The sequence below is a fragment of the Mirounga angustirostris genome, unplaced genomic scaffold (assembly GCF_029215605.1).
Source record: "Mirounga angustirostris isolate CCGP_5_RB_7025 unplaced genomic scaffold, mMirAng1.0.hap1 SCAF_4, whole genome shotgun sequence".
Classification (NCBI taxonomy): Eukaryota; Metazoa; Chordata; class Mammalia; order Carnivora; family Phocidae; genus Mirounga; species Mirounga angustirostris.
This window is the reverse complement of record NW_026991712.1, coordinates 75,024,542-75,044,783: the sequence shown is the minus strand read 5'-3', so window position 1 is coordinate 75,044,783 and position 20,242 is coordinate 75,024,542. Positions and strand designations below refer to the sequence as shown.

Sequence of the window (20,242 nt, the reverse complement as noted above, 5' to 3'; positions counted from 1 at the left end):
GAGGGACTGTAAAATTCTTGGAGTACTTACATATTTATAGGGAATGCCAACTCTTTGTAGCATGATTATTAGCAACTTGGTGGATTATCTGGGGTAAAGATTATTAAAATATTTTCTCTTTCTCAATTCTATTTTCTATACATGTTTGCAGATCTCACTACCCATAGTGTCCGCTCTAGGAAAGAAACTGAAATTTAATTATTGGTTCAACATAATTAAGAATATAAACTCTTTTATAACATCATCATGCATTCCAAATCAAGTGTAGATGACTTTGAATTGCCCCCTGCTCTGATCATTTACGGCACATGGTTTTTGTAGTTGTATGGATAAAGATGTGACCACCTGCTCCTGTGTTGGAACCTTCTACCTGTTTGGTCAGTCTTTCTTCCTGGATAGGAAGACAGGCTGTGGGTACCTGGGATCCTGGGCGGGTCTGAGGGGTCAGTGTCCCAGATAAGTGCCTGTGATGTGTGCACCTGAAATGCCAGAGAAACCATCTCTGGGATTGCCTCATCAGTCCCGACATATGTTGCTTGAAACTTGGTTAACAAATTCCAGTGCAGCTAAATGGGAAAAGAGAAGTCAATGTGGGGACAAGTTTGGAACCAGAAGGAAGAAGGTGAGCTCATAGGAATTCTAATCAGAGGCCAGATATTTGCTGTGAATTGCTGTTTGACATGGGCTGCCAGGAAGAGTTAAGTGAGCAACCAGGGAAACACTGCAGTGCTTCTCATGCCCCCTGCTTGGCTTTTGCCTCATTTTTTCCTGGCAGTAAATGGCCAGTGTTTGGATAGTCATTTATGCTGCATTGATTCTAGAATATTGATTCATACCTTTTCCTGACTGAGACAAGATACCTATAATTCAACATAGTAATTGAATATAATGGGTTTGACACTAAAACGATAATATGATCTCAGTATCTTCAGAGCATCCAACAGATATGCAGATACATTGCCACAAAGAGCCTACTCTCAACCAATTTCTATTTGGAGATAATTCACAAAAAGCATAGCGCAGTTTGGGATGAAATAGGATTAATCAAATGGCCCTTACTTAGTCTGAGGCAAGATTTCCCAACCTTGAGACTGTTGACATTTTGGGATGGATAATTCTATGTTGTGGGGAATTGTCAAGTATACCATAGGATGTTTAGCAGCATCCCTGAACCTCTACCCACTAGATGCTGATAGCACTCAGCCACCAGTTGTGACCATGAAAAATGTCTTCAGGCTTCACCAAATGTTTCCTGGGTGGGGAAATGACCCCCAGTTGAGAACCACTGACCTAGGGAATGGTGGTTCTGTTGGAAAAGGGGGCTGAGGAGTTGGGATGTGCAAGTCTGGAAAAGTAGATGTGGCAGACTATTTGCTAAAATGCTGTAACTACATTTCCTGTCCCATGTACTCTTCCAGAACCTTGCCAATTCCCCATCAAAAGGTGGAATCAACTTAGGCAGACCTTTGAGACTGCCTTAACTAATAGCGTGGAACAAAAGTTATTCCATGTGATGTTTCTGCCATATACTAGTAGGTCAAAAGATGTGATGATGCTTCTGCCTGGCCCTCTCTCTGGGAATGGTTGTTCTTGGAGCCCAGCTATCATGCTGTGAACAAGCTCAGATCACATGGACAGGTCTACATGGAGAGGCACAAAGGCTGTTGCCCCAAGCCCTGCCTGAGCTTCCAGACAGCAGCTAGCAGCCAGCCAGTACCAACTTGCCAGTCACATGAGAGAGCAATCTTGAACACAGATCCTTCTGTCTGCTGTTAAGCCACCCCTGCCGATGCTGTATGGAGCAGAGATGAACTTTCTCTGCCAAGTCTGGCCCAGATTGCAGATTCATTGGCCAAAGAATTAATTATTGTTGATTAAAGCCATTCAGTTTTCGGATGGTTTGTTATACAGCAATAGATAACCACAGCAGTAGAATTGGTAGAGAGTAGTTCATGTAAACTGCATATGTAGGTCAAGACTTGAATTCTATAATTGAGGATCATGAATTGCTATCCTAATGATGCCAGTGATGTTGTTCTGAAGGTAGGTTTAGACCTAATAGGTTGCTTAGAAGCCAGAGCATGAAGTACTTGGGAGTTGTTAGCAAATATTCAGAGAGTCAAACTAAGGTTTCTAGCCATGGTAAGGCGGATGATCAGTAGAGGCATGGAGAGATTTAGCAGCAAGCATGAAGGACAAAGTTGAGAGGAATTTGGGATAAGGACAAAGCAGAAATACCACTGAAAAGAATCTGGCATCGAGGTTGAGAATGGTCACAGGGAACCTGGGGACCCTGCAGGAGTTTGCCATTTAGCCCCCATGCTACTTCCCCTGTCAAGAATCAAGATTTGAAGTGGAGTTGAATATACTAAACAGAGAGGCAGAGGATTCACAGTAAACTGCAATAAAGAGTCATCATCCTAACTTAACAGCGATCTATAACAAGCTCCAACATGCAGGGAGGCTACTGAGCATCCTGGTTAGTAATGAAGATTCTAAATCTAGACTGCACCACTTATTCACTGTGTGGCTTGGGGAAGTCACTGAATTTCTCTGTGCCTCAGTTCTTTCTTAGAAAATGGAGACAATAATAGAAACCATTAGAGTTGCTGTGAGGATTAGGTAAAAATAATATCTACAAAACATTTAACCAGAGCCTGTACACCTCACATACCCAATCAGTGGTCATGTTTAAACTTCATTTTCCCTCATGATAAAAGATGTCAAGGGTCTTGAGCATCCAGAGGCAGTCCCATTGCACTAGCATTTGGCCTGGAGCAGGCAACAAGGCACATGGCCAGGATGTGTCTCTACTCTATTCAGCCCTGTAAACTGGGCTGTCTTTTACCATGCCACACAGCAATAAATAATAAACAAAACCAGAGAAATGACAAACCATTTACCCTAAACAATATCAATATAAAATATATAATAGATTCACTTCTGATAGTGTTTTATGCTTGTTTTCCAGACTTAAAGTGAAGAAAATTGAGTATTGTTTGAAACCATTTTATTCCAGGAAGCATAACTGTTTCTAATTCTGTATCAAATTTATCCTAACTCCTGTGGTAGTGAGCACATCATTTCTCTGTTGCTTTGTATGTATAATAAGATTAATGATATTTGTCTCTTGGAAGAATAAGAATATTTGTAAAGTACTGAAAAAAATTCAAAAAAATCTCATGATCCTCTTATGAGGTGGTATTTTGAAGGATTTGTGAGTTTATATACATAGAATTGTTTGGAGATAAAATTATCAAAAATTAGGATAAAGAAATAATTTGTCTTGTTTATAATATCTGCCAAATCTCATTGAAATGTATTTACATGCCCTTCAAAATTTGGGTGATACAAGGTCAATATTGCTTTTATTAGCTTTGTGCTAATAACAAGACCAATTATGAGGTAAATAACAATGTCCTTGTCCTGTGTACAAAAATGACCCTAATGATGCATAATCAGGACTTATTTTTGTTAAGAAATAGTTATATATTGTACTAAAGCATTTTCAATGCCTTGCATATCCTTTCTCATACATTCAGTCTTTGTTTTTCAAAATGTTTCTTTTTTTTTAAATTTTATTTTATTATGTTATGTTAGTCACCATACAACACATCATTAGTTTTTTATGTAGTGATCCACAATTCATTGTTTTCGTATAACACCCAGTGCTCCATGCAGTCCGTGCCCTCCTTAATACCCATCACTGGGCTAACCCATCCCCCCACCCCTCTCCCCTCTAAAACCCTCAGATTGTTTCTTGGAGTCCATAGTCTCTCATGGTTCGTCTCCCCCTCTGATTTCCCCCTCATTTTTCCCTTCCTTCTCCTAATGTCCTCCATGCTATTCCTTATGTTCCACAAATAAGTGAAACCATATGATAATTGACTTCCTCTGCTTGACTTATTTCACTTAGCATAATCTCCTCCAGTCCCATCCATGTTGATGCAAAAGTTGGGTATTCATTTTTTCTGATGGCTGAGTAATATTCCATTGTATATATGGACCACATCTTCTTTATCCATTCGTCTATTGAAGGGGATCTTGGCTCTTTCCACAGTTTGGCTATTGCAGACATTGCTGCTATGAACAATGGGGTGCATGTGGCCCTTCTTTTCACTACATCTGTGTCTTTAAGGTAAATACCCAGGAGTGCAATTGCTGGGTCATAGGGGAGCTCTATTTTTAATTTTTGAGGCACCTCCACACTGTTTTCCAAAGTGGCTGTACCAACTTGCATTCCCACCAACAGTGTAAGAGGGTTCCCCTTTCTCCACAACCTCTCCAACATTTGTTGTTTCTTGCCTTGTCAATTTTTGCCATTCTAACTGGTGTAAGGTGGTATCTCAGTGTGGTTTTGATTTGAATTTAGGAAAACATAGGCAGTAACCTCTTTGACATTGGCCACAGCAACTTCTTTCAAGATACATCTCCAAAGGCTAGTGAAACAAAAGGAAAAATGAACTTTTGGGACTTCATCAAGATAAAAAGCTTCTGCACAGCAAAGGAAACAGTCAACAAAACAAAGAGTCAACCCATAGAATGAGAGAAAATATTTGCAAATGACACTACAGAAAAAGGGCTGGTATCCAAGATCTATAAAGAACTTCTCAAACTCAATACCCAAAAAACAAATAATCAAGTCAAAAAATGGGCAGAAGACATGAACAGACACTTCTCCAAAGAAGACATACAAATGGCTAACAGACACATGAAAAAATACTTTTCAAAATATTTCTTAATGGATCCCCAAACATTTTATGACTCTGTGCCAAGTATTGTACTAGGCCCTAGGGATACAGAGACATGTAAGACCAAAACTTGCCCTTTGAGGGGCTTACAGTCTAGGTGGGTAGATAGGGGTCGAAGGGACAGAGAGATAGATCTTGTTTGTATATCTCGGGATTGAAGTGTGCCCAGGGTCAAGAGATATGGAGAGAAGGGTTCATTCTAGTTACTGGAAGAGGTGTCTGGAAATGCTTCTTGGAAGAAGTGACTTTCATGTAAAGCCCTGGTGGTAGGAAAAAGCCCTTCAAGATAACTGAAGGACGGTGTGTGATTAGCTGTGTGAGAGAGATTTCAGAGGGGCCAGAGGCTGCTTTGTAAGGGTGCTGTGGGCAGGGGGTATCGATGTTATGAACAGAGCTTAGTTAAGCATTTGACAGGCATTGCAATCTATTAGCAACATTAAAATATTGCCATGAATGGAAAGATGGAAAAGTTTTATTTGTTCTGACCTCTCTCAAGGAGCAGAGGGAATGTGGGTAGAAGGAATTCTTGGATTCATCACCTAGAGTCTGGGGGGAGCCTCACAGGTCTTTGTGAGAGGGTAGATCTGGTTAACTTTAGGATTTTTGTTCCCCTGAGTCACCTGCAGCTCTCCTCCTTCTTTCCTTGACACATGCTCAACCTCTCCACCAAGTAAGAGCCAAGCACATGCTTCATGATGCATAGTGGTTCTTTGCATCTTCTTCTTAGGCTGTCTCAATCTACCTGTGATTGTGATCAGAGCAGTGGGAGGTTGCAGTTTGCAGAGGTGCATGCATTAAGTCTTGTCACTCTCACTGCATCCTATTGTGTCCTGCTCTGTTAAGGTAAATGTCATGGGAATATGCTTACTATCTGGTGCATCATCAGGCAAAGCATGCCTGTCCCATAGTTTTTACTGTGCATTATGATGACTTAATGTGCTTTGAGGAGTTTTTTCCTCAGTATGCTGAACTAACAATTAATTACATGGTCAGAGCTTAATTTACATGCATCCTCCTTATATTTCTTTGAGTATTCAGTGGGTAGTTGCCAAGTAACTGAAAATGTGTCTAGACACAGATGTTTCTATATTCAACAACAGGGTCAATTTTCTGAACTACAAAGGCAAATGTGTGTAACCCCTGTAACAGAATACACAGAATAAGGTAAAGATAAATTGTTAAGATCTAAGGAAGGGCTATTGAACTTCACTAGGTATAGGGATTTTGCTCACCAAAATAACTCACTCATGCCTTCTAAATATAAACCTCTAATTAATAAGAAAATTTTGGAAAGGAAACAGTTAACAGTAGACTTACAATCTACTTTTTTTCCTTTTCCTAGGAAATGAAGGAGATGCCTCAGTCAAATCTCCCTGCATACATGCTAAGAATATGACCTCCTGGTAGAAACACTAATGGTATTTATTAGTGAAAGATAACAGAGAGCTCTTACCTGTGAAATGCTTTCAGCAGCTCTTCCAGTTTTCCCTTGCTTTATAAGAAACCACCCCGAAACTTAGTGGCTCAAAAACAGTAATTGATTACTGTCTTTCACCTTTCAGTGGGTGGATGTGGCTCAGCCAGGTGATTCTTGCTCAGAAACTTTAGTGACTTCAGTCTGATAGTTCTTCATTTGCACAGACATCCGAAGCTATGGCTGGATTTTCAAGATGGGTCACCCATTCCACTGGTTGATGATACTGGCAGCTCAGCTGGAGTTACCTTCCTACATGAGGGCTTCCCATGTGCCTTAGGTTTTCATAGCACAACTCCTGGGGTCCGAGAGGGAGTATCTTGAGAAAGTATTCTAACAGACCCAGACCAACCTAGGCTCAGAAGTCCCAGAGTGTCACTTTGCTGCATTATATTGGCAAAGGGCAGCCCAGATTCAATCAGGGAAAATAGACTCTACCTCTTAATAGAGAGGTAAAATGTCACTTTGCAAAAGAGCAAGTGGGTTGGGAGATATCAGTAAGGCCTTTAAATAATGCAGTCTGCCATAGCAGAATATGTCTGGTCTGTCTAGATTGCCTGTTGTAAATCAACCTGGTATTTATGGAGTGGTGGAGTAGAGATGGCGATGTAAACTAGGAAATCAATGGGGTTTGATAGCTGAGCTTGCATTGCTTAAATCTTGCATGGTTTAAGTCTGAAACCGCACATGTTCTAATGGAAGCTGGAGAGGACATTTTTGAGTTATATCAATCATACAGAGCAGGAATCAGCAAAGTTTTATGATGAAGGGCCAGATAATATGCATCTTAGGCTTTGCAGGCCATATGGACTCTGTTGCAACTACCCAACTTTGCTGTTGTAGCACAAGAGCACCCATGGAAAATACATAAACAAATGAGTGTGGCTGTGTTCCAGTGAAACTAATTACAAAAACAGGTGGCAGGCTGGATTTGGCCAGTGGGCCATAATATGCCAATCCCTGGTCCGTGATCTCTCCAAAGGAAGAATGCTTAGCTTATGGCTTGCTAGTGAATGATCAGTAAATTTGGTATTAGGTAAGATTTATAAACTGTCAAGTCTGGTTTCATAATTTGACTCAGATAGTCTCATAGCCTCTTGAATGTCTATAACAATGCTTGTACATAATATAGACACTTAATACTTGTAAATCAGCTGGTCAACAAATATGAATTGAATTCCAGTTGTTGGCATAGCATCATATCCTGAAGTTCAGGATTTTCTAGTTCAGTTTTAACTTAGCTACATAAAAATAGCAAATACAGAACACATACTTTCTATTGTTAAAGTGGAAGCTGCTGTTAAAACTTACTTTACTATTGATGAGAAATTTAAATTTATTGTTGGGTTATTTGGAGATCATAGAGTATATCTATCTAGACTACTTTTAAACATTTTTAACATAAAAGAAAAATAAGCCTCCTAGGACGTAGTCTCCAAGAAAAGTTTTCTTTTTTCTGTAACAGGATTTCTTCAAATGGAGGCAACTATTATAGTATCTTTCCAAATTTAAGCTTTGAGAGCCAATGAAAAGAGAATAAAATGGGACAGTCTGAGGTAGATTCTCAGCAATGGCTTATTGCATAGTCAACAAACTTTTTTAAAAAACCTTTAAAACACTGGTAAATACGAGATAAATACTTAGATTTCAATTACATGGAATTCTCTTTGGGAACTTTGAGTTAATAGAAGTGATTTTCTAAAGGGATTAGCAGATTACAGTATTTTGGGGTATAACTCCTTGGGGTTGAACAGACAGAAGCTATAAGGAAAGAAAGAAAAGAGACACAGAATATCTGAACTCATGTTCTTTGATTTTTGTTGGTGAAGATAGTTTCACAATAGAAATTACAGAACTAAAAACTTGTAACTGTGACACATAATAAGAGATATAAAAACCATAAACATATTTTTAGCTCTGATAAAAATAAACTGTTTTGCAGGATAGTGGAACTTTTAATTTAAATATAGACTCAGAGTGTACCTCTATGATATTTTCTACAAATGTTTCTATTTCGTATTTTAGATAGTGAGATATTCTTAGAGAAGTTAAATGATCATATTTTAAAAGTACACTATAGGGAATACTGGAATAGTTAATTTTTCTCAGTGCTAGTAAAGAAAATCATGCTGAGAATAATGACAATTTAAAAAATCACCACAGAAGATATTTCATTGGTTATTCCACCTTTAAATCTCATGTTGTGGTGACATGGTAATTTCAAAAGGAAAGAACATAAGAATATTATATAAATCAATGGTTCATTGCTATTTGTTTCTGTTGTAGTAAACAAGATATGCAAGCCAACATGCAAACTCATTTGTGTCTCTCTCCCCATGGATAGCATGGTACAAAAAGCCCAGTGCAGGCCCAGATGGCAGGGGAAGGAGATAAAGATGAGATAGGAAAGAAAATCTAAAAACAGGAAAAGAGATACTTTAACTTGTTTGAATTATGCATCAAAGCACAGGTGGAAGGCTTTCTATAAGAATTAATATCATGGTAGGATTCTCAATGGAATTATAGTTTGAAATTTTCATGTTTTCTAATTTTCCCACTGAAAAATGAACTGAAATTCCTCAAAGTAAACTTGCTACAAGGTGGAAATAGCAGAGTGCACCCCTGTGAGTTGTGCCCCTCCTTTGGCATTTTGGTACTAAGGTTTAATAAAAGTTCCATCTTTAGTAACAAATGTAACATTATGCAAAATCTACCTGATGCAAGTTTTGTCAAACTGATTAGAGACGTTCCTATGATCTTTGTGGATGGATTGGGGACTGGGGAGAGTGGTGTAATGTACTAAAAAGAAAGTTAACCTCTGAGTGGAGGACTTACTGAGAACTCAGATATTCAGAATAGTGGTGGGTCTTCATCCCCTTTTGAAAATGTAATAAATAGGGTGGGCGCCTGGGTGGCTCAGTTGGTTAAGCGACTGCCTTCGGCTCAGGTCATGATCCTGGAGTCCCGGGATCGAGTCCCGCATCGGGCTCCCTGCTCGGCAGGGAGTCTGCTTCTCCTCTGACCCTATCCCCTCTCATGTGTTCTCGCTCTCTCAAATAAATAAATAAAATTAAAAAAAAAAAAAAAAAAAAAAAAAAAAGAAAATGTAATAAATACTCACAAGGCAGTATGTGTTTATGGAGGCTTTGAAAATGATAACAGACATCTTTAAATTGCCCTTGCAATCCAGGGATCAGTTGTAATGAGTATAGAGTTCTAGTAGACAGGACTCCAACTCTTGACTGTGTGGTGTGGACTCAAGTTGAGAGGGTTTCACTGCTTTGGGGTTGATAGTGCCATTTTCCAAAAGTGCACAAAATGATTAAATAAATGCTATCTCTATTTGTTTTCCCAAATAAACCAATCACAGATCAAGTTGTAGATCTTCTTAAAAGATATTTTCTGTCATGCTCTGCTTGTCTCAACCTTCCTTGCTTCCCGCATCGCTGTGGCAGGAAGCTCAATGATCCATTCTGCTTACATGACACATGGTCTTTCTGTTTCAAATACCTCCTTTCCTCATCTTCCCCCTCCCAAACCCTCTCAATTTGGCTAGGCCCTACATACGATATTTTACTCTTTACTTGTTGGTTCATTCCAACCCTTAGGGGACTCCAGCAATTTTTTAAAAATAAATTTTTAGCTCTTTTTGCTTTGTCTTTAGGTTTTCCACATCCTTACCATGATTCTGCAAAGATCACCAAACTATTACCAGCCCCAGCTTGACAAGACTATTCTCTAGTACAGATAATGCCTTAATGTCAGGTTATCAATATGTCTGTCATTAGATCCCACCCAAAGATTTGACAGTGATGACCAAATAAACTCCTAAATCTTCTAGCCAAATATCTAGTACTAAGTGCTTCCAATTCCCCAATTTCCCCAAAATATCCACTACCCTAAAAAGCTTACTGCTTATTTGATTTGTAATTAAAATGATCTATTATTTCCAAGACTTTTTGTCATACTAGCTTCCAAAAGGGAGTCCATGATTAGCAATTATTTTAATACTTGATTTCACAGATTATTCATTTCATAACTAAGTGGATTAGGTAGAATCCCTCATATCCTAATATTAATATGGTTTTCTTCCACATTTTAATATTAATTTCCTTTTGCCTTTGCAGAAGGAGATTGGAAGGTGACCGTTGTCACTGGGGATCTTGAAAATGCCGGCACCACGGCGACAGTATCCCTTTATGTCTATGGAGAAGCAACATGTTCAGGTCCTATTATTTTGGGATCTGGGAAATATCAGCTGTTTAATCCTAACAGTGCAGATATATTCAAGGTAAAATTGATATGCTATAACTTGCTTGCTAAGATATATTATGATTTACATTCCCTAAGATGGAATAGAGAATCTTTGTTTTGATGTTATATTTGCATTACCTTTTCTTGGTAGACATGAAATCTTTTATCCTAAGGGGTAATAGGAGTAAAGAGGTAAACAGGAGTTAAAACAGGAATAAAAGATTTTTTGTTTTTTCCCCCATTTTTTTATATAAAGGTAACAAAGTATATGAACTTTAGAAAATTTTAAAAATGAGATAGAAAACTTTACTCCTAATCCTTCCATTAAGCCAAATATTTCCACTGTTGAATATCTTTTCTAGTCCCTGTCCACATCTATGGAGTATGATGATATGATAGAAAGGTGGTGCAGCCTAATGGCTAAGACATGGTCTGAGGAGGCAGATGGCCAAGATTCAAACGTTGCCTTTACTGCTTACTAGCATGGTGACCTTGACAACTGCTCTATAACGCTTACCTCAAGGGATTAACATGAGGCCTAAATGAATTAATGTATGTAAAGTGTTTGGTTCAGTGCCTGAAAAACTCCATAGATGTTTGCTCTTACTATTGTAGTACATAAGCAATTCTGTAGCCCCTTATTTATGCAAGGAACTACATAGTGCTCCAAACTATAATCTTTATTGATTATCGAATATATGAAATTAACCATATGCCACAGTTGTTGCTACTGTTGGACATTTAAATGACTTCTAGGTTTTAAATATTATAAATAATGTCATGATGAATGTATTTTTGATCTTAGTTTCTTCTTTTTTTTTTTTTCTAAACAAAGCTATCTATTTCCTTATGACAAATTCTGAGAGATAGGATTACTTTTGATCCATTCTGAAAAAGTGCTTTGTAAAACTGTCTAATTTATAGCACAGTGCCTAGCAGGACATAGTAAGCAATTGGTAAAGTTTAGTTGTTATTAAATCATTACTACACACCCCAAATCATGATATCTATTTCTACCATACATAGTGTTTAATTCTTTTAATTAAAATTTCTCAGTACCTATTTGCAAGTTACAGTATGACTGTGGATCTATGGAAGTTATCTTTACTTCACTCACCCTTTTTGTTAAAAGAGTTTTGTTGAGATATAATTAACATACCATACCATCCATCCATTTAATGTGTAGAATTCATGATTTTAGTATATTCATAAAGTTGTACAACTATCACCACACTCTAATTTTAGAACATTTCATCACCCCAAAAAGAAAGCCCAGACCCGTTAGCAGCAACTCTCCAACCTCGTATTCTCTAGTCGTAGGAAACCAGTTATCTATCCATTATTATCCATTATCTATCCAGAATTCCATTGTATGAATATATCACATTTTATTTATCTATTCATCAGCTAATAGACACTTAGATTGTTTCTACTTTTAGCTATCAATATGGATAATTATTACGAATAATGCTGTTATGAACATCCATGTACAGGTTTTTCTGTGGATATATGTTGTACAATTGACTGTTGAACAACACTGGTTTGAACTGTGCAGGTCCACTTATATGTGGATTTTTTACAGTAACTTATATGTGTACTTTCTCTTCCTTACGATTTTCTTAATAACAATTTCTTTTCTCTATCTACTTTATTGTAAGAATACAGTATATAATACATATACAAAATATGTTAATAGACTGTTTATGTTATCAGTTAAGGCTTCTGGTCAATGGTAGGCTATTAGTAGTTAAGTTTTTGAGGGAGTCACAAGTTACATGCAAGTTTTCCACTGTGTGGGAGGTTGGCACCCATAACCCTGGCATTGTTCAAGGGTCAACTGTAATTTCTGTAGGATAGGTACCTAGGAATAGAATTATTATATCATGTGGTAACTCAATGTTTAAGATTTTAAGAAAGTGATAAACTTTTCCAGAGTGGCTGAACCAATCACCAGCAATATATGAGGTTCATGTTTTTCTACCTTCCAAGAGAAATTTGTTTTCTATCTTTTGATTCTAGCTATCCTAGTGGATGTGAAGTGATCTCTCATTGTAGTTTTGATATATACCTCCCTAATGACTAATTATGTTGAATATCTTTTCATGTGCTTGTTAGACATTTCTGCGTCTTCTTTGGAGAAATGTCCATTCAAATCCTTTGCTCATTTTAATCAGATTATTTATCTTTTTACTAATGAGTTTAAGAGTTCTTTATATATTCTGGATATGAGGCTCGTATTACATATATGACTTATAAATATGTTCTCCCATTTTGTGGGCTCTCTTTTAACTTTCTTGGTGGTATGGACTTGAATTACTTCTGGTGTCCTTTTAATTCAGCCTGACAGATTCCTTTTAGTATTTCTTGTAGGGTAGTTCTGCTAATAATGCATTCTCTCAGTTTTTCTTTTCCTGAGAATGTCTTAATTTGTGTATAGAATTCCTTGTTGACAATTTTTTCTTTCAGCTCTTTAAAAATGTCATCTTACTGCTTTCTGGCCTTCCTGATTTCTGATGAGAAGTCAGCTGTTAATTTTATTGTATGTATTTATTTGCTGTTTTCAAGATTCTTTCCTTGTTTTGGTTTTCAGTAGTTTGACTATGTTATATCAGGATGTAGACTACCTTCCTGTTGGTTTTCACAGCTACCAAGGTTGAAAATTTGCTGGTTTTTAAGGATGTTATAGAACTGGGGAGAGAAAAATGGAAATAGATCAAATTACAATATACAAACCCTTCTGTTCTTACCAAGGTTCATAGTTTTCATTTGAATGAATACTTTTCAGATTGTTGAAAGTCTTTGATTAATTTCCAGAGTTCTTGAAAATTTGATTTTAATAATTTTTGCCACTGCTTCTATGGAGAGCCTACCTAATGCATCATTCTAGAAGTCCTGCACTATCCCTTTCTATCTTTGTCATATTTTTGTTCTATTTTATTGAAATTTCTATTCCTCTATGAAATCTTCTATTTGTGGCTGTGATTTTTATCATCTACTGTAGAGAAGTAAGATCTAGCCCAATGTAAATGTGACTTTGAGCCTATAATATGTCATGTGACTAAATCCATGAAACTTAAGAACCATCAGCCAAGTGGTATTAGGACATTGACTATCTCATTATTGTCAGGACAGTAAAAATCTTTCTTTTGTGTAACTGGTCCATGTTGTATGTGGCAATGTGGGGCAGCTGTAATATTTTCTTGATGCAATCATAGGTCTTGAAGGAGAACTTGATGGTAGGTGGTATAGAAAGTAGAGGATTCCAGCATCAAAAAAGGGCTTGCAAAGTGATGTCAGACTTTGTTGTAATTTTGGTAGCTACCCTCCAGAGACTATGGAGTCAGCCCTGTAGGAGCAACTGGAATGTCATGGAGAATGAAGCTGACGGAAATGATTCATTCCCCCAAAATGACCAAAATAAAAATAAGAGCAGAGTCTATTATAGCAGGAAGTTTGAAGACTGTAGGCAGAGAAGAATTCCTAGACCACAGGGGCTGGACCTCATTTAAGTTGCTAACTCTTGAATCTTATCCATTGACTAACATAGACTAGACACTCATTAATCTTCGTTGAAAGCATGAAAATTTAATAAAAATGACTTTGCTGAAATTCATTTCATATTTGCTGCTTTCTCTTGGGGCATTCATTGTTGATTTTCCCTTGTGATCATTTGTACCTCGGAGGTATCATAAAGGCATCCCATGTATCTTATATGGTTATTATTTACTTATAAACCTGCCTGGAGATTTAGCTGGGCTTTTTATTGCATTTTTGCAAATTAAAACACTAAATAGTACTCTCTGTTGCTTGGGTAAGGTTGGTAGCTAAGCCCTTCCCTCCTAGAAAGTGGTTTCCTGCTTCTAGTTTACTATTGCATGAAGTCAATTCATTTTGTAGATGAATAGGTTTAATATTTATTATGAGCTCATAGGGCACTTGCACAACCATTTGAAAATCCCTTGTGTTCCTAGAATAGAAAGCATAATCCATTTTTGCCTTTTTAAGAACAATTTATATCAGCAGGAATTAGAAGACCTATATTTGAGTTCCAATTCTGACCTTTCCTGTCTAAGGAAATATGGATAAATCACTTAGCATTTCTAAGCTTAGATTTCCTCCTTTGTAAAATGGGTACAATAATACCTTATAATGTTATTGTACAGACTGAAAGAGTTAAAAATTAAAATGCTTTATAGAAACACTTGTCTTTATACTCCAGAGGCAGACTCTTATGTTCCTGCCTACAAACTGAGGTTGTTTTCCTGATGGGGTAGGATTTAAGAAAATTTTTCAGATGAATGAGGGCAGGAAGGCAGCTTGGCAGATGGTTGGTAGGTGGCTACTGCTGGCATGGGAGGGTCTGCGTAGAAACATGTCTGGAGGCTGGAGTAGGAGGAAGAAGGAGAGGGAGCCAAGACTGGGTTGGCTGGCTAGAGTAAGGCAATGAGTATGTAAGGAATAACAGGAATGTTTATCTTGGGCCTTTTCAGTGTTGAAAGGTTAGGTATTTATGGGGAGCTACAAATTATTAGCCGTTAGCTAAATGGATGCCAACATGTCATTTTGATTTTGATACAACTTTGTATTTCTTTCTTCTTTGTATTTTTCTATTCCTTTCTCCCATTCCTCCTCTCCATCCTCCCCCCACCCCTTGCTCTCCCGCTCTCTCCCTGTTTGTTTGTTTGTTTGTTTGTTTGTTTGTTTGTTTCGGTGGACTTGAAACTTGGAGTTTGGTAATTCACATTGCCTCCATTTGGCAGTTTAGGAATTACAACCTTAAGCAGTGCCCTGCTGACATAATTCGCTTTCCCATGAACAACAGGTCCTAAAAACAATTTAACTTGATCTTTTTCCTCAAATAGTTGAAGTATTTTATAATGACATCTACATTTGGAGCACCAAATTTTCACATATGAATTCTTATCCAAAAAAGCCAGTAGAGTTGCTTAAATATAGAATAAACTACAGAAACCAAAACCCCAATACAGAATAAACTACAGAAAGGAGATAACTTTTCAGAAGGAGCGAATTTTCTTAGAAAGGCTAAGTATTAAAACAAAATGATTATTGGTTTCAGATAGCAATCATTACTTATTTATGGGAGGATTACCAAAAGAATGTGGCATGACTCGCTTTTTAGAAGCCAAAAACCTTTGTGGGCAGAAAAGTAAAAGGACATTTGCTGATGTCTACTCTGAGCTAGATGTTAGATATTTAGCTGAAACATGAGAGAAATATCGCTTTCTCTGACCCCTCTCTCTTGACCTGCTGAAATTTTCTTTTTTGCAAAGACCAATACATCTGTAGTCTTGATCACAACCTCTTCCATTTTCCAAGATTGTGTTCGATCAACCATCCTTATTCTTCCTTGCATCTCCAGGATGACTCTAGTTAATCCTTGCCTTCAATCTATCAAATATGCTTATGCCCTTCCTATTCTAAAAATAACCTTTAATCTGCTCTATTACTGACCTTTCTCCTTCTCTTCTTTGCAGATCTTTTTTTTTTACTGCCAAGTTTTATTTTATTTTTTTTATTTTGTTATGTTAGTCACCATACATTACATCATTAGTTTTTGCTGTAGTGTTCCATGATTCATTGTTTGCGTATAACACCCAGTGCTCCATTCAGTACTTGCCCTCTTTTTTTTTTTTTTTTAAAGATTTTATTTATTTATTTGAGAGAGAGAATGAGATAGAGAGAGCATGAGAGGGAGGAGGGTCAGAGGGAGAAGCAGACTCCCTGCTGAGCAGGGAGCCCGATGCGGGACTCGATCCAGGGACTCCAGGATCATGACCTGAGCCGAAGGCAGTCGCTTAACCAACTGAGCCACCCAGGCGCCCTACTTGCCCTCTTTAATACCCATCACCAGGCTAACCCGTCCCCCTACCCCTCTCCCCTCTAGAACCCTCAGTTTGTTTCTCAGAGTACATAGTCTCTCATGTTTCATCTCCCCCTCTGATTTCCCCCCTTCATTTTTCCCTTCCTGCTATCTTCTTCTTCTTCTTCTTTTTTTAAAACATATAATGTGTTATTTGTTTCAGAGGTACAGGCCTGCAGATCTTTTTAAAATACTAATTTATCCTTGTTGCTTCACTTTTTTCTTCCCATTCTCTCCTAAATCTCTTGTGGTTTGGAATTTTCACCCATCACTCTATTTAAGCCATGTTTTCTAGGATCAGCAGCAAAATCCTAATTATCCCCCCAGTTGTTATGCTGGGTTTCTGGTCAAGGAATTATTGGGTAGGTGGGTGGGTAATGTCATGATAGGTGTGGGTGCTGGGATCAGATCTCCTACATTCAAAGTCTAGCTCTTTGACCAGCTTATTTGTGGGAAGTTATTTAAAATTTTATGCTCTGTAAAGTGGGCAAAAATAATGGCACCTATCTTAAAGAGTTGTGAGGATTACAAGGGGTACATAAAATCAATGTAAAATGTTCAGCATGGAGGAAGACACAGAAAAAAACTCAGGAATTTTGAAATATTTTTATTGTATTTAGAAAGAAATGGACTAAAGAGTTTCAAGAAAGAATAGGTGACTGTTATGAGTGTGTCCCCCTCGAAGATACTGAAATCCTAAGTTCTGGTACCTGTAAATATGATCTTTTTTGGAAATAGGGTCTTTGCAGATGTAATTAAGGTCTAAATTAACATGAGGTCAAGGGTTCAGCTTTGATGCAATATGACTGGTGTCTTAATAAGAGAGAAGCAGAGATGGAAAACACCATATGGTGACAGAGGAAGAGAGTGAAGTGATGGAGCTGTAAGCCAGAGGATGCCAAGGGTCAGTGACCACTACCAGAATCTAGAGAGGCAGAGAAATATTCTATTTAGAGTCTCAGAGGGAGCATGGCCTTGCTAACACCTTGATTTCAGACTCAAGCCTCCATAATGGTGAGATAATACATTTCTGTTGTTTTAAGCCACCCAGTTTGTGGTACTTTGCTATAGAAGCCCTAGAAAACTAAAGCAGTGATGAACAGTCAGATGCTTCACAGGAATGGAGGATGAAAATGGGAAGATCATGAATTTGCCAACCAGGAGGACATTAGTGTCTTTAAAGAGAGCTGTTTTACTGATCTTACTGAGAAAGATAACAGGGAATTAAGAGTCTATCATGGTGTGAAGAGAAATGGGGGCTCTAGAAACGGAGCACTTATCCCTTAAGTTTATTAGATGAAGAGAGAAATAAGTGGTTTGATAGAGGATGCAACAGGTTAAAGAACAGGACTCTTCAAAAACAGAATTGTCCATTTTTGAATGGGAAGGGGAAGACAATGGAGAGCCCTTTTTGTATATAAGACCACTGAAGAAAAATGGTGTAACCTTTGTAGTCAGATCCCTTAAAAGACAAGGGAATCTATTGATTTATCTACTAGCAAGAACACATTTGGAAGAATAGGTTTTATAAAGAAGGACACCACTTCATAGTCTTTGAGACTAGAAACTAGGATAAGAAATAAATATAATAACAAATATTAAGATAGAAATAAAGTGTAATCAGTTTAGCTCTGGCACTTGTTTTGCAAATGTGAATTTGTTCCAACATGATTGATATATTCAGGAAAAATTTGAGTATGATCAGAATTTCATATTTGCTTGCTATGTGCATTTCATCCACAAGAAACACCAGGTGAATGCAATAAACTCTACCCAGCCCAACCAGGTCACACAGGACTATAAAAAACACACCTACACACCTCAAACATCTACCAGCTATCTCTGTTCAGTGTATGTGTGTGTAAATAAGTCACATCTGTCCACATCTGGTGTTAAAAATTGCCTTCCAATTTCCAATAACCCTTCTACTACTTGACAAAAACGCACAAGCTGCAATTCTTTCCACATCTCTTCCACAAGTAAACTTGGTATTCAGTGCTACATTTATTGTAGTATTTATGAATTTCTTAACCATCAACATGTGTAAAACTTGCTACCATTTTTGTTAGGTTTCTATCTTTTTTTTTACACCACTGATAAAGTTTTTGACTGTTGTTTCCCAACCTCCTTCTTTCCCACAAATCTTGTGGCTTTTATTATACAATTTTGTGTTGTGGTGATTTTTTTTTTTTTTTTTTTTTTTAAAGAAACTGAAGTCAGGGGCGCCTGAGTGGCTCAGTCATTAAGTGTCTGCCTTCAGCTCAGGTCATGATCCCAGAGTCCTGGGATTGAGCCCTGTGTCGGGCTCCCTGCTTGGCGGGAAGCCTGCTTCTCCCTCTCCCACTCCCCCTGCTTGTGTTCCCTCTCTCGCTGTGTCTCTCTCTGTCAAATAAATAAAATCTTAAAAAAAAAAAAAAGAAACTTAAGTCACTGCATTTCCTTAATATTATTAGGTCTATTATCCATTTGTTCCCTCCAATTTTTAAAAAAGATTATTTCTTTTTTTTTAAATACAAGCATAATTAATATACGATGTCATATGAGTTTCAGTTGTACAATATAATGATTCAACAATTCTATATGTTACTCAGTGCTCATCACGATAAGTTTACTCTTAATCCCCATCACCTATTTCATCCATCCCCACCCACCTCTCCTCTGGCAACCACCAGTTTGTTCTCCATACTTAAGAGTCTGGTTTTTTTTGTTTGTCTCTTTTTCCTTTGTTCATTTTTTTTGTTTGTTTCTTAAGTTCTACCTATGAGTGAAATTATATGGTATTTGTTTTTCTCTGATTGATTTATTTCACTTAGTATTATACCTTCTAGATCCATCCACATTGTTGCAAGTGGCAAGATGTCATTTTTTTTTTTAATATTCTGTGTGTTGCCTTTTTTTTTAAGATTTATTTATTTACTTGAGAGCGAGAGAGAGAGAAAGAGCACTAGAGGGGAAGGGTCAGAGGGAGAAGCAGACTTCCCGCCAAGCAGGGATCCCGATGTGGGACTCAATCCTGGGAGTCCAGGATCATGACCTGAGCCGAAGACAGTCGCTCAACTGACTGAGCCACCCAGGCGCCCTTGATGTCATTCTTTTTTATGGTTGAATAATATTCCATTGTTTTGTTTCCTGGAATTTTATTATTGAAATAGTCACAAATTATATCATGCAGATTAGGCCAATTAGTAAATTGAGTTTATAGCTCAAGTGATTTTCAGACATAAGACAGCAGAGGAAAAAGATCATAATGCTCACATGATTTATTTTGGGGGCATTAAATTTCTTACTGCATATTGAGCTGTATGAATTTGAAGTGATTTGTTTTTAGAATATTTTAATTATCAAAATTTATACAGGAAACATTCTTCATCTTTTTGGTTGTCATTTAAGGGAATAAAAGTAAATTATAAAGTTGTTCTTACCCTGGTTTCACAATATCACATATACTTGGATATCTATATTGGTTTCTATTTTTATCCTCATGTTCTTTTAAAATATACAGTCTTAGCTTATATAGTATTTTGTGTATCTCTTTTTTTTTTTTTTTTGTGTGTATCTCTTTTTCTATAGACTTATGGTAGCAAAAGTTATTAATATCTTCCATATCATTATAGTATTCAGCATTTTTGGGCTTGGTTTTCCTTACATTAGCAAAATCTATAAGTAATAAGAGTATGAAAATAAAAACCTGCACATTTTGAGATTATACTAATTGATTAGAAAAGGTTTTTTTATGATGGGATTCAAGAAGATCTTGGTGATGTTATTTGCTACTGTTATATAAAAATAAAATGATAGAAAACTATGAAGTGATTAATTTTAATGCCATATAAATGTGGAAATAACTTTTAATTTTAATTAAAAAAGAAATAAATCTCAATT

General features: G+C 37.1%; 1 protein-coding gene across 1 annotated transcript in view; it reads left to right on the top strand.

Annotated features, from left to right (window-relative positions):
• LOC135364027 (lipoxygenase homology domain-containing protein 1-like) overlaps positions 1-20,242 on the top strand; it is a 123,224-nt gene that overhangs the window by 21,956 nt on the left and 81,026 nt on the right. Inside the window, exon 7 of the mRNA XM_064587504.1 lies at positions 10,353-10,516. Within this exon, the coding sequence (XP_064443574.1) occupies positions 10,353-10,516 (164 nt within the window). The remainder of the gene's footprint in view (positions 1-10,352; positions 10,517-20,242) is intronic.